The sequence below is a fragment of the Hemitrygon akajei genome, chromosome 11 (genome assembly GCF_048418815.1).
Source record: "Hemitrygon akajei chromosome 11, sHemAka1.3, whole genome shotgun sequence".
In the NCBI taxonomy this organism is placed as follows: Eukaryota; Metazoa; Chordata; class Chondrichthyes; order Myliobatiformes; family Dasyatidae; genus Hemitrygon; species Hemitrygon akajei.
Window position 1 is genome coordinate 130,664,282 of NC_133134.1, and position 13,438 is coordinate 130,677,719.

At 41.8% G+C, this 13,438-nt stretch overlaps 1 protein-coding gene across 1 annotated transcript in view; it reads left to right on the forward strand.

The window, feature by feature from the left end:
• LOC140736382 (opsin-5-like) overlaps positions 1-9,387 on the forward strand; it is a 50,764-nt gene extending 41,377 nt beyond the window's left edge. Inside the window, exons 5-7 of the mRNA XM_073062364.1 lie at positions 3,290-3,295; positions 3,844-4,178; positions 8,809-9,387. Coding sequence (XP_072918465.1) covers positions 3,290-3,295; positions 3,844-4,178; positions 8,809-9,387 — 920 coding nt within the window. The remainder of the gene's footprint in view (positions 1-3,289; positions 3,296-3,843; positions 4,179-8,808) is intronic.
• The last annotated feature ends 4,051 nt before the right edge of the window (positions 9,388-13,438 follow it).

Below are 13,438 nucleotides of genomic sequence, written 5' to 3' on the forward strand. Positions count from 1 at the left end.
TAAAGCAAAATTCTACAAGACTGGATTTAAAAAAAAACACTGAAATTCTCAGTAGCCTGGGCAGCCTTAAAATTAAAAAAAACTAGAGACTTAACAAATTTTAACAGAGAAAAGCAAATGATTAAGAAGTGAAAGAAAAATCTCTTATAGACAAAATAATGAAGTATCAGATGGGATAATGAAAGAGTGAAAAGCCAACGAGGCGTCTGGAGGAAATACAAGTGGCCAGAGGACAATCTTCGCCAACAGCCATTGCCTTTAAAATTGATTTACTATATAACCTGAAATTATTCCAATCCTTTTTTTTTAAAGACCAGAAGGCCAAAATTTGCTGAACAAATGGCGACTATGCTGTGCCTCAAGCTTCTGTGGAACTTCTTTGCAACAGCAGGAGACCAAGGACAGAGAGGTCAAAATGGGAATAGGATGGATTTTGAAACATTCATGATTCGGAATGAAAATTTACAGTCTTACTCCTTTAAGAGCTGTTGCTTGACATTCATTTTAAGAATTGAGCTTAGGGTCCAGGTTTGTTGCTGTTCCATTACGACTGTCCAGCTTGATGGTCTTTCAAAGATTCATTTATTATCAAAGTAAACAACTGAGATTCTTCTTCTTCAGATAGTCATTTTTTTTCCAGAATCAGGCTTATTATCGCTGGCATGTGTCGTGAAATTTGTTAACTTAGCAGCAGTAGTTCATTGCAATAAATAATATAGAAAATAAAATAAAAATAATAAGTAAATTAATTAGTGTATGAATATTGAATAGATAAAAAATTGTGCAAAAAACAGACATATGTTAAAAATGTGAGGCAGATTCCAAGGGTTCAATGTCCATTTAGGAATAGGATGGCAGAGGGGAAGAAGCTGTTCCTGAACCACTGAGTGTGTGCCTTCAGGCTTCTATACCTCCTACCTGATGGTAACAGTGAGAAAAGTGCATGCCCTGGGTGCTGGAGGTCCTTAATAATGTTCGCTGCCTTTCTGAGCCACTGCTCCCTGAAGATGTCCTGGGTGCTTTGTAAGCTAGTACCCAAGATGAAGTCGACTAAATTTACAACCCACTTCAGCTTCTTTCGGTCCTGTGCAGTAGCCCACCCAGCACCCCCCTCCCCCAACATACAAGACAGAAATTGTGCAATTTGTTCTTTTTCTCGCACATTGCATGTTTGATGTTTACTGGAATATTTGGGAAATTAAAATCTCCCATCACAACTACCCTGTAATTATTACTCCTTTCAAGAATCTATCTCCCTATCTGCTCCTCAATGTCCCTGTTACTATTGAGTGGTCTATAAAGAACACCCAGTAGAGTTATTGACCCCTTCCTATTCCTAACAGAGATTCAGTAGACAACCCCTCTATGACTTCCTCCTTCTCTGCAGCCGTGACACTATCTCTGATCAACAGTGACATGCCCCCACCTCTTTTGCCTCCCTCCCTATTCTTTTTGAAACATCTAAAGCCTGGCACTTGAAGTAACCATTCCTGCCCTTGAGCCATCCAAGCCTCTGTAATGGCCACAACATCATAGCTCCAAGTGCTGATCCATGCTCTAAGCTCATCTGCTTTACTCATGATACGCCTCGCAATAAAATAGACACATCTCAAACCGTCAGACTGAGTGCGTCCATTCTCTATCACCTGCCTATCCTCTCTCTCGCGCTGTCTCCAAACTTCCTCTATTTGTGAGCCAACCTCCCTTTCCTCCGTCACTTCAGTTCGGTTCCCAACCCCCAGCAATTCTAGTTTAAACTCTCCCCAGCAGCCTTAGCAAACCTTCCTTCAGGATATTGGTCCCCCTCGGATTCAACTGCAACCCATCCTTTTTGTACAGGTCACACCTGCCCCAGAAGAGGTCGCAATGATCCAGAAATCTGAATCCCTGCCCCCTGCTCCAATCCCTCAGCCACACATTTGTCCTCCACCTCATTCTATTCCTATACTCACTGTCATGTGGCACAGGCAGTAATCCCGAGATTACTACCTTTGAGGTCCAGCTTCTCAAGTTCCTTCCTAACTCCCTGTAGTCTGTTTTCAGGACCTCCTCCCTTTTCCTACCTATGTTGGTACCAATATGTACCACGACCACTGGCTGTTCTCCTTCCCACTTGAAGATATTGTGGACACGATCAGAAATATTTTGGACCCTGGCACCTGGGAGGCAAACTACCATCTGCGCTTCTTTCCTGCATTGACAGAATTGCCTATCTGACCCCCTAACTATAGAGTCCCTATTACTGCCGCCATCCTCTTCCTTTCCCTACCCTTCTGAGCCATAGGGTCAGACTCTGTGCCAGAGGTGCGACCACTGTTGCTTCCCCCAGGTAGGCCATCCCACCCAACAATACTCAAGCAGGAATACTTATTGTTAAGGGGGACAGTCACTGGGGTGCTCTCCAGTACCTGCTTCTTGCCCTTTCCTCTCCTGACTGTTACCCACTTCTCTGTCTCCTGTGGTGACTACCTGCTTATAGCTCCTCTCTATCACCTCCTCACTCTCCCTCACCAAATGAAGGTCATCGAGCTACATCTCCAGTTCCTTAACATGGTCCCTAAGGAGCTGCAGCTCAACGCACCTGGTGCAGTTGTGGTCGTCCGGGAGGCTGGGAGTCTCCAGGACCTCCCACACTTGACACTGAGCATAGGAAACCAGCCTCACACACATACTTTCTGTCTTTATTTTAAACAGATAACCTACCTCACCTCGACCCTTTATCGCCGAAGCCCCATTGAGCCAAAGCCTTCCTACTCTGTCTCCCACTACTCTGTCGCCCGCTCTGTAAATCTGTCTTCCCGCTGTTCTCACTGGCTGACCTCCACACACTTGCGCAGTCATGCCCTGTTCAAACTGCTAAAGAAATAACAATTAAACAGTTAGATCCATCACTACCTAGTCAATTATATGGTCAGTACTCATTTCCTGCTCTGGCATCTTACGACTTCTCCCCAGCCTATCAGCTCTCCATGGTGCCCTCCTCCTTCCCATTCTCCCATGGTCCACTCTCCCTGCTATCAGATTTCATCCTCTCCGGCGTTTTACCATTCCCATCCACATGGCTTCACTCTTTCCCCTCCCCCTGGCTTCTTCCCCCTTCCTTTCCAGTCCAGAGGAAAGATTTCACTCAAAATGTTGTCTGTTCATTCATTTCCAAAGATACTGCCCGACTTGGTGAGTTCCTCCAGCAGTTTGTAGGTTTTGCATCAGTACCCATTGTCCATTGACTCTTGAGGCTAAGAATCAAATGTATTCTGTTAGCTATGGTAAGCCTGTTTATTACATGAAGCCAATGGTTTTGTTTTTGTTTTGGTATTTTGAACTTTATCACTTGTGGAATAGTTATGTAGTACATTCCCCAAAGAAATGGTAGCAATTTATAATAGGATCGATTGCATGGGCTGCATAAAAAGGCTGGATGTTTATGGACCATTCAATGTCCACCTGTTTTAAGGACTATAGGTGTGGACCATTTTCTAAATGAGGAGAAAATTCAAAAATCAGAAGTGTTTCCTACAGTGAAGGAGTCTAGGACCAGAGGGTACAGCCTCAGAATAGAGGGACATCCATTAAAAACAGATGAGGATAAATTTCTTTAGTCGGAGGGTGGTGAATCATTGCCAGAGACAGCTGTGCAGGCCAAACCATTCAGTATATTTAAGACAGATGTTGATAGGTTGATTAATCAGGGCATCAAAGGTTATGGGGAGATGGCAGAGACTGGAATAAATCAACCGTGAGTAGACTCAGTGGGCTGAATGGCCTAATTCTGCCGCTAAATCTTGAATGTCCTGAACATTATGAATCTAATTAAGTGTTCCTTTTTATTTTATTCTGTAACAGGGAACAGAATTACATCAGAATTTGCTTGCCTCCTGACTACCTCTGCTTGGGCATATGCTTCAATATTTGCCATTTCTCCTCTAGTAGAATGGGGCCATTATGGACCAGAGCCTTACGGGACTGCTTGCTGTATAGATTGGAAAGCACCAAATTCAGACGCTCAGGCAATGTCCTACATCATTGTACTCTTTGTCTTTTGCTACATTGTCCCCAGTGGTATAATCATGACATCGTACACGCTCATCCTGCTAACGGTAAATGGTTCAAGAAGAGCAGTACAACGGCACATGTCCCCACAAAGAAACTTAAACAATGCCCACAAGTTAATTGTAAAGGTAAGTCTGGAAACGTCAATCAGTAAATTGCAATAAACATGTGGTTTAAAGCCCTTCCCACCTATCAAGGGGTGTTGGAATTAATTAAAGTTGATCAGCTTCCTAACAACTGCTTCAGTCAGACAGCTCTTGCTTCACTCATAGTTCGCCTTTCATGGCTACAGCATGCTGTTATGTACTACAGCAAGAGTGAGGACAGATTTTTCTTTAAATACCATCTAATTAACCATCAACCTACAGTTCTATATTTGAGTTTCAGCCCTGCCAGAAATTGCCAGCTATCAAGTATCTATGATCGGTTTTGCTTCACAAGTACCATCTTTCCTGTGTTATAAGGATCAGCGATCAACCCGGACATCAGAAGGTTTGAGATTGAAGGTATTTCAATCAGGTCCACTGACCAAGTAGAAAAAGGCTGCGTTGGATTGCAGCGGCATAATTGATCTTTGACCGTCAACCAGCGTTTGGGATTGATTAGAAAGAGCAAATTAAAGCAAAGCCAGATTAAGTGCAGCGGCCATTGTCTGCGTGATGATCTTCAGGCTTTAGCTCTTTGAGGCTTCAGTCAGAGAAAGCAAAAAAAAATGAAGAATAGCTCTTGGTAATTTTTTTTCCTTCCATTCTTTCTATCTGCTCAGCTTGGAGACCTCAGTGCCCCTGATGACAACTGTGAGAAGTGAATCCAGCTGCAGCTTCTAACAATCCGAGTTAAGCAATTGAAGCTGGAACTGGATGAACTTCCAATCATTTGGGAGGCTGAAGGGTGATAGTTAGAATGTAGAGAGATGCAGGGCACTGGAAGTTGGGTGACTGTCCGGAAGGGGAAAGGTGTTAAACAGCCAGTGCAGTGTACCCCTTTGGCCATCCCCCTCAACAACAGGTCTATCACTTTGGATACTTTTGAGGGGAATGGCCTAACAGAAGAAAGTCACAGCAGTAGGGTCCCTGGCACTGAGTCTGGCTCTATGACTCAGAAGGGAAGGGAAGGTGATAAAGAGGTGAACTGTGGTGACAGGGGATTTGTTAGTTAGGGGAATGCACAGGAGATTCCATGGGCAAGAATGAAATTCCTGGAAGGTATGTTGCCTCCCAGGTGATAGGGTCCGGGACCTCTCCGATCGAGTCCTCAGCATTCTTCAAGTGGAAGGTGAACAGCCAGAGGTCATGGTCCATGTGGGTACCAATGAGATAGTAGGAGAAGTGATGAGGTTTTGCATAAAGAGTTCATGGAATTAGGTGATAAGTTTAAGGGAAGGACCTCCTGGATTGTGATCTCAGGATTGCTACGCGTGCCATGTGCTAGTGAGGCCAGAACTAGGAAGATTATACAGTTTAACATGTGACTAAGGAATTAATGCAGGAGGGAGGGCAGAAGATTTTTGGATCGTTGGGTTCTCTTCCAGGGAAGAAGGGACCTATAGAGAAGGGATAGTTTGTACCTGAACTGGAGAAGGACTAATATCCTAGTGGGAAGGTTTGTTAATGCTGCACGGTGGGGTTTAAACTAGAAGTGCAGGGGGCTGGGAATGAGAGTGCCAGAACAGTTAATGGAGAGGTTGTAGAGGAAGATGTTGGTAAGATCTCAGACAAAGTTAGGAATCAAAAGATTGAGTATGGTGTGACTAGTGTCCTGAGCTGTGTATATTTCAATCCAAGTATCATAGGAAAGGCAGATGAGCTCAGGGCATGGATCAACACCTGGAAGTATGACGTTGTAGTCATTAGTGAGCCAGTTGCAGGAGGGGCAGGTCTGGCAGCTCAATATCCTGGGGTCTGACCATGTTAATGGAGCTATATTACAGACCATCCAAAAGTCTTAGGGATGTAGAACAACACATTTGTAAGGAGATTGCAGATTGTTGCAAGAAACAAAGTTGTTATAGCAGGTCATTTTAACTTTCCACATTTTGACAGGGAATCCACTACTCTAAAATGAGTAGATGGGATAGAATCTGGTTAAATATGTTCAAGACAGTTTCCTTCATCAATACATAGAGGTTCCAATGAGAGATCTGCTATTAGGGAAATGAGACAGAGCAAGCAACAGAAGTTTGTGTAGGGGAACACTTGTCATCCAATAATCACAATGCCATTCGTTTCAAAGTAAATATGCAAAAAGATAGGTCTGCTCCACGGGTTCAGATTCTAAGTTGGAGAAAGGCCAATTTTGATGGCATCAGAAAGATCCGACAACTGTGGATTGGGATGGGCTACTTTCTGGCAGAGGTGTACTTGGAAAGGGGGAGGCCTTCAAAAATGAAATTTTGAGAATACAAAGCTCGTATGTGCCTGTCAGAATAAAAAGGTAAAGATAATAAGTGCAGGGAAACTTGATTTTCAGGAGATATTGAGGACCTGGTTAAGCAAAAAAAAAATGGTGCTTGGCAGATATGGAACAAATGAGGAGCCTATGGAAAACAGGAAAAGCAGGAGAGCACTTAAGGAAATCACAAAGAAAGCACAAAGTTGCTCTAGCAGACAAGGTGAAGGAGAATCCTATGGGATTTTACTGTTGTGTTAAGAGCAAAAAGATGACAAGGGACATTGGTTCTCTGGAAGATGAGAATGGTAGTGGAGCCTGTAGTGAACTACATATACCTGTCTGGACACGCCCCCCCCCCCCCCCCCACTGACTGCTCCTGTGGCTCCTCCCACTGACCTGGCTCCTCCCACGGACCCCGGTATAAAGGCAATTGGGGACTCCGCCCCGGCCTCAGTCTCCAGGATGCAGTGTGGTGGTCAATTGCTGCTTGTTCTTTCTTCCAGCCAATAAAAGCCTGTATCTCGCCTCACGTCTCCAAGAGTTATTGATGGTGCATCAGAGCCAAAACAGATGGGGGATATTTGAAACGAGTTCTTTGCATCTGTATTTACTCAAGAGATGGACACAGAGTATATAGAAGTAAGGCAAAGCAGCATCAACTTCATGAATCCTGTTCGGGTTACAGGAGGAGATGTTTTGCTACCTTAGGTCTTTGCAACCCCAGGGCTTGACAAGCTGTACTCAATGACTCTACAGGAGGCAAGTGCAAAATTTACTTGGGCCCCGGCAGAGATGTTTAAAACATCCTTAGTGACAGGAGAGGTACCAGAGAATTGGAGGACAGCCAATGCTGCTCCGCAGTTTAAAAAAAGGCACTAAACGTAATCCAGGAAATTATAGGCTGCTGAGTCTGAAAATAGGGTGCTGTTTATGAATTCCTATGTTCAGTCTCGTTCTTTACCCAACCTAACAGCAAGCTGGGCCTTGAGTGCACATTTCTACTACTGCTGGCATCAAGCTTAAAGTCTCATGCACAAAGGGTAAAATGGAATTAACCAACTAACTATTTGACAAACTGGATTCTTTGCTCTTGTTCCTCCTTTTTGACAACATCGTAAACAATATCTGACTGAAGTACACATAAAGCTTAACAAACCCTGAGGTGAGAACTCTACGTAGTGCATCAAGGAGTGAATTACGTTGTTAAGTGGGCAACAGTATGTGTTGACTGACACACAATCCTTCCATTTTCTGATGCATTATTCAGAGAATAGATTTTATGCACATTTCATTTATGAGAAGAAAATAATCTGGGTTCCCTAACTGGGCCTCAGTTATACCCAGTGTTTACCTTCTTTACAGCTTTATTGGGTTTTCATTCCTCGTCATGGGAATAGGAATGCAACTTCCTCTTTTCAATTTAAGTCTTAATTCCCCAAGTTGAATGTTTAAGTCAATTTAATGTTCAATAGTTTTAATTATTTACTTGATTGATTAAGATTTCTTATATGACTCTCTCTAAAACATTTAAAAAGCATTTAAACCCCTTACAACTGGAAAAGATGGCAATGGTCTTTGCTGCCTGTCAAAGCCTTTGAGGTATTTTGGGGGATAGGGCTTTAACAGAAAGCCACAGGAAACTCTGGTCACTCCGAGTACTTCACCACACTGGCTCAGCAAGGCAAGTAAACACCGTTCAATCAATCTAGTAAAATATCGGCACAGGAAAGCTATGGGCTGTGATTCTGGGCAGTGAGATTTGATCAATTTTTGCTGATATTCAATAGGAAGCATTTCCAATATTTGCCTTAGGTGTTAAACATAACCTGATAAGAATGTAGAAAAGAAAATCCAGCAGAGATTGCTGCACATGGTTACTAAATTTTTAGATTTAGTGGAAGAACTAAGTTGTAATTATTAACAGAATTACTAAATCTAATGAAGGAAAATTCAGGCAAATTCTTTTGTCCTTTGCATTTTTCTTTCCTCATGCTGTCTAGATAAAGCCAACACTCTGACATTCCATCTAAAACCTGAGTCCAGTGTCATCTCCAGTCCTCCCAATGTTTTAGATAGTTCTATTAGATGAGAACTCTGTTACATACTAGCTTCTTTTCTTTGAATTAACTGAAAGCCACCACTCTTAACTACGGTAGCTCTCCTTCATTGCTGATAAATAGCTGCCAAAATGCTATCAGAACCAATCAGATGCATTCATTTAAAAAAATTGCATTATTCTTTTAACATCTGCACAAAAACACAAATGAGACTGCTTGTCCACTGTGACTGAAGTAAAGAAACATGCTAGTCATAGATTTTCAAAAATCTGTTAACTAACAATGTTATCATTCTCTTCTTATTCTATAGTTGAGTGTTTCTGTGTGCATTGGATTCTCAGCAGCATGGACACCATATGCAATAACAGCCATGTGGGCAGCACTTGGCAACGCTGAGAAGGTTCCACCATTAGCATTTGCTCTGTCTGCTTTATTTGCAAAGTCTTCAACACTATATAACCCCTTTGTCCACCTTATATTTAAACCAAATTTTCGGAATTTTCTAAGGAAAGACTGGGCACATCTACTCAGTCTCTGCAGGAAACAGTGTGGACATTGGAACAATGAAGTGGACCTTACTTTACAAACAGCTTGTGATTCAATCACGTTGAATTCCTTCAGAGATCCAAATAGATTTGCACATGGATATGATGCCTGCAATACATGCACAGACACATTTGAATATTTCAGTAACAATACAAAATCTCAAGGTTCAGCAGGATCGACTTCCAAAGCTGATCTTCTTATTTCAAGTGATGATAGTCAAGTACACAGGACCACCAAAGTAACTACACTGGTGATGCTAACTGGAAGCATAGCATCGTCAATCGATAATGTTGAAGTATCAATAAATGTATTGCCCACCAAGCAGATCAACGATCTCACTTAAGTGTGAAACAAATATATATCTTGTATCACCTGGAACACTGAAACATTGTGCACATCCAGTATGAATGACGAAATGGACTGTCAGCTATGATGAAGATTCAGCAGTGTTATGTGATGGTAAATTGTTTATCTGAATGTCTACACATTTCATTAATTTTCTTTTGAATATCAAGTTTGAACAGAGAAGAATGTAATGTGAAGCAAAGCAAATCAAGGAAACAGTTGAAACAATTTAAGTCAAGGAAGCTATATTCAGCTAAAAGAAAACAAATAAAAGGAAATAATAGAACTGTAAGTTGGAATACATAAAGGAAATACTGGAGTAAAAGATGACATATATCATATACATATACTGCAGTTGAGAGTGAGGAGGAAAGCTACAGAACCTCGGAGTGTATTCAAACAATTAAGAGGGTAAGGTAAAATTATTAAACCATACCAACTATATCAAATTCAATAAAGGATGGGGATAGAGCCGGAAGGTAAGTGTCAAGTAAAAACGTAACTTAATTAATTTTCTTAAGTTTTTGACAACATGCCACAAAATATACCAATGGATATTTAGCACTACAAGAATGCTTTCCTTACTTCACGGATCCTAACACTGCATTCTCCTGTTCTAGACTCTCCAGCAAACGAATCATCTTCTCAGTCTTAATGCAGTCCAGAATCTTGTCTGCGCCAATGAATTGTTTCTTTTTCCCAAATGCCAGAAATTATAAGGCAATCTTACCTCACAGTACATTGAATCATAGTCGATTTAATTTGGCTTTTTTTTTGACACAGATCTACAGAAGTCTCTTTCATGTCAAAGAGAAAATAAATTTCTAAAAATTGGTCTAAATTTATTAAAATTATTAAACATAAAATAATTTACTGTATAAATACTCACCCCACTAAGTCAGCATTTAGTAGATGCAACTTTGGCAGCAATTACAGCCTTGAGTCTGCATGGATAAGTCTATCAGCTTTGCACATCTGGACACTACAATTTTTCAACATTATTCTTTACAAAATTGTTCAAGTTCTGGGAGTTTGCATGATCCAAGTCCAGCCACAAATTCTCAGTTGGATTGAGGTTTGAACTTGGCCAATCAGGGACATAATTTTTGTTGATTTTAAGCTATTCTTGTGTAGCTTTGGGTGAATACTTGGGGGGGGGGGTGGTTTACTGTATTGCTGGAAAACAATTCTTCCAAGTTGCAGTTCTCTTGCAGACTGCATCAGCATTTCCCAGTATTTTGCTGCAGTCCAGTTACCCTTGACCTTCGCAAGCCATCTAGGGCCTGCTGCGGTGAAGCAACCCCCCAGCACTATGCAGCCACCACCACGCTTCATGGCAGGAATGGTGTGTTTTTGATTAGGCATGGTGTTGGGCTTATGCCAAACATGGTATTTGGTCGGATGGACAAAAAGCTCATTTTTGGTTTCGTCAGACCATAGAACCTTTGCCCTGATGACTTCAGAATCTCACACACGCCTTCTGGCAAACTTTAGCTCAGATTTCATGTATGTTATTTTCCTCCCCCAACTGTGGCTTTTTCTTTGCCACTTTCCCATAAAAAGTGGGAAAGCTGTGACTGGTGAAGCATCTGTGCAACAATTATTCTGGCCACAGTCTCTCCCATCTCGGCTATTGAAGCTTGTAACTCTTCCAGAGTTGTCATAGGTCTGTTGATGGCCTCCCTCGCTAGACCTCTTCTTGTAGTCACTCAGTTTTTGAGAACAACCTACTGTATGCACATTTACAGCTGCGCCATATTCTTTCCATTGCTTAATGATTGACATAACTGCACTCCAAGGGACATTCAGTGACTTGGAAATTTTCCTTTATCCATCTCCTGACCTGTGCTTTTCAATAACTTTTTCAAGGAGTTGCTTGGAATGTTCTTTTGTCTTCATGGTGTAGTTTTAACCAGGATACTGACTCACCAGCAGCTGGATCTTCCAGATACAGGTGTATTTTTAATTGAAACACCCTGGATGCTTCCTCTGCTTGTTTTATGGCAGTTAGCACCCAGCTTAATGGTGCATTACTGCCATTTTCTGCTCCAGAGTGTGGATCAGATGATAGACTTACATTCTAAATCCCTTCACCCATTCACACACACACACCCTAATTTACACTTTATCCTTCCTTCTTTGGCCATCCTAGTACCCTATTCCTGCTTATCCAACATATTCTATATATAAAAAACCCTGTATCCCTAAAAAAAGCTAAAAATACCCTGACCTGTGTTCTCTAACCCATGCCCAGCAACCCTTTTAATGTGAATTCCTGCACCCCCAATTCCCTTAGATTAATTCTCATCATCTCTTTCTGTATCCCATACTTCCTGCAACTCAGAATTACATGTTCTACTGACTCCTCTTCCTGACATTCCTCACACAGTCCTGTCTGGTGTTTCCCTATCATTTTCAATGTTTTGTTTAGTGCACAGTGCCCCAGCCTTAACCTAATCCACACAATTTCCTCTCTTCTGTATCCACTGCCTACCCTTGTATCTGTAACACTCCTTTGTATTTGATATAAATGCCTCCCTTTCCCCTCGCTGTCCCATCTTTCTTGCCACATTTGGATGTTTCTTTCCCAGATTACACAGTTAGCCTCTGCTTTGCTGATACTAATGTGCATTTCTATATTTTCTTTCTTTAACGCCCTCTTTGCCAACTCATCCACCCTCTCATTCCCCTTCACCCCTACATGAGCTGGAACCCATAGAAATTTAACCTGACCTCCCTCATATGCAACTCTTGTGACTGACTGAAGGACTTCATAAAGTACATCTTGCCAGCTGTTTGAGTGAAAAGACCTTAAACTTGCTAGAACTGATGATGAATCTGAGCATACCAACACTTTGACTTGTCTAGTTTCCTCCACCCATCACAACGCAACCAACACTGCCAGCATCTCCACAGTATACACCCCTAACTTATTAGATGTTCTTCTGCTGATTCCAATCTCTTTTGCTGGTATAGCCACCCCAAACCCTGTCACTCCTGTTTCAGGTTCCTTAGTACCATCCATCTAAATCTGAGTATAATCACTATACTTTTCCATCACAATAGTTAAATGCACTTACCAAATCAGCTTTATATTTTCCTTTTCTTTTTACCTCTAACAAATGCCAGTCTGTGTCAGGCCATACCAGCTTCCATGGAGCTACAACCAGATAAACTACTGAAGGACTTATCCTTAGATCAAACACTCCACATTCTTTAGCAATATCATTCCCTACCCGATTAAATTTATCCCTCTGAAACCTCCCATTCTCCCAGCACTCCTGAAATACTCCTTTTTGCGGGGTGAGAATCATTGTGCCCCTGCAAATTAGCCCAGTAGTTTGCCATTAATTGCATCCTTCTTAGTTCCAAAGGCATTACTCCCAATTCTACCCTTAGGGCTGATATTGGTGATGCTTTAAAAGCCCCACTGCACATTCTCAAAGCCTGAGCCTGAATCACATCCAGTTTCCTTACAAGAGACCTAACTGCTGATTCTTATGCTACACTTCCATAATCCAACACAGATCTTACTAAGGCCACATGCATTCTCTTCAATGTTGAACAACTTGTTCCCCATTCCCTACCAGTCAAACATCTCATCACATTTATTACTTTCTTACATTTCTCAACTTCCCTGATATGGTCAGCCAATGTTAACCGTGAATCAAATATAACTCCCAGAAATTTATATGATCCAACCCTTTCTAAATCTATCCCATACATCCTTAACTTCTTCCCTACTTCAATTCTTTTCCTGGTCAAACATACAGTTTGAGTTTTTTTCTACTAAAAACCTACATCCCCAATCATAACCCCACTCCTCCACTTCATCAATTGCTCCTTGTAGCTTCCTGATTATATGCTCCATGTTCCTGCCTCTTTTCCACAAGGCCCCATCATCCGCAAACAGTGACCTACCTATATCCACTGGTATCTTTGTGAAGACATCATTGATCATAATGATGAAAAGTAAGGGACTAATCACACTACCCTGAGGTGTGCCATTCCCCACTATGTAATGATTTGATAACTCTGAACCAATCCAA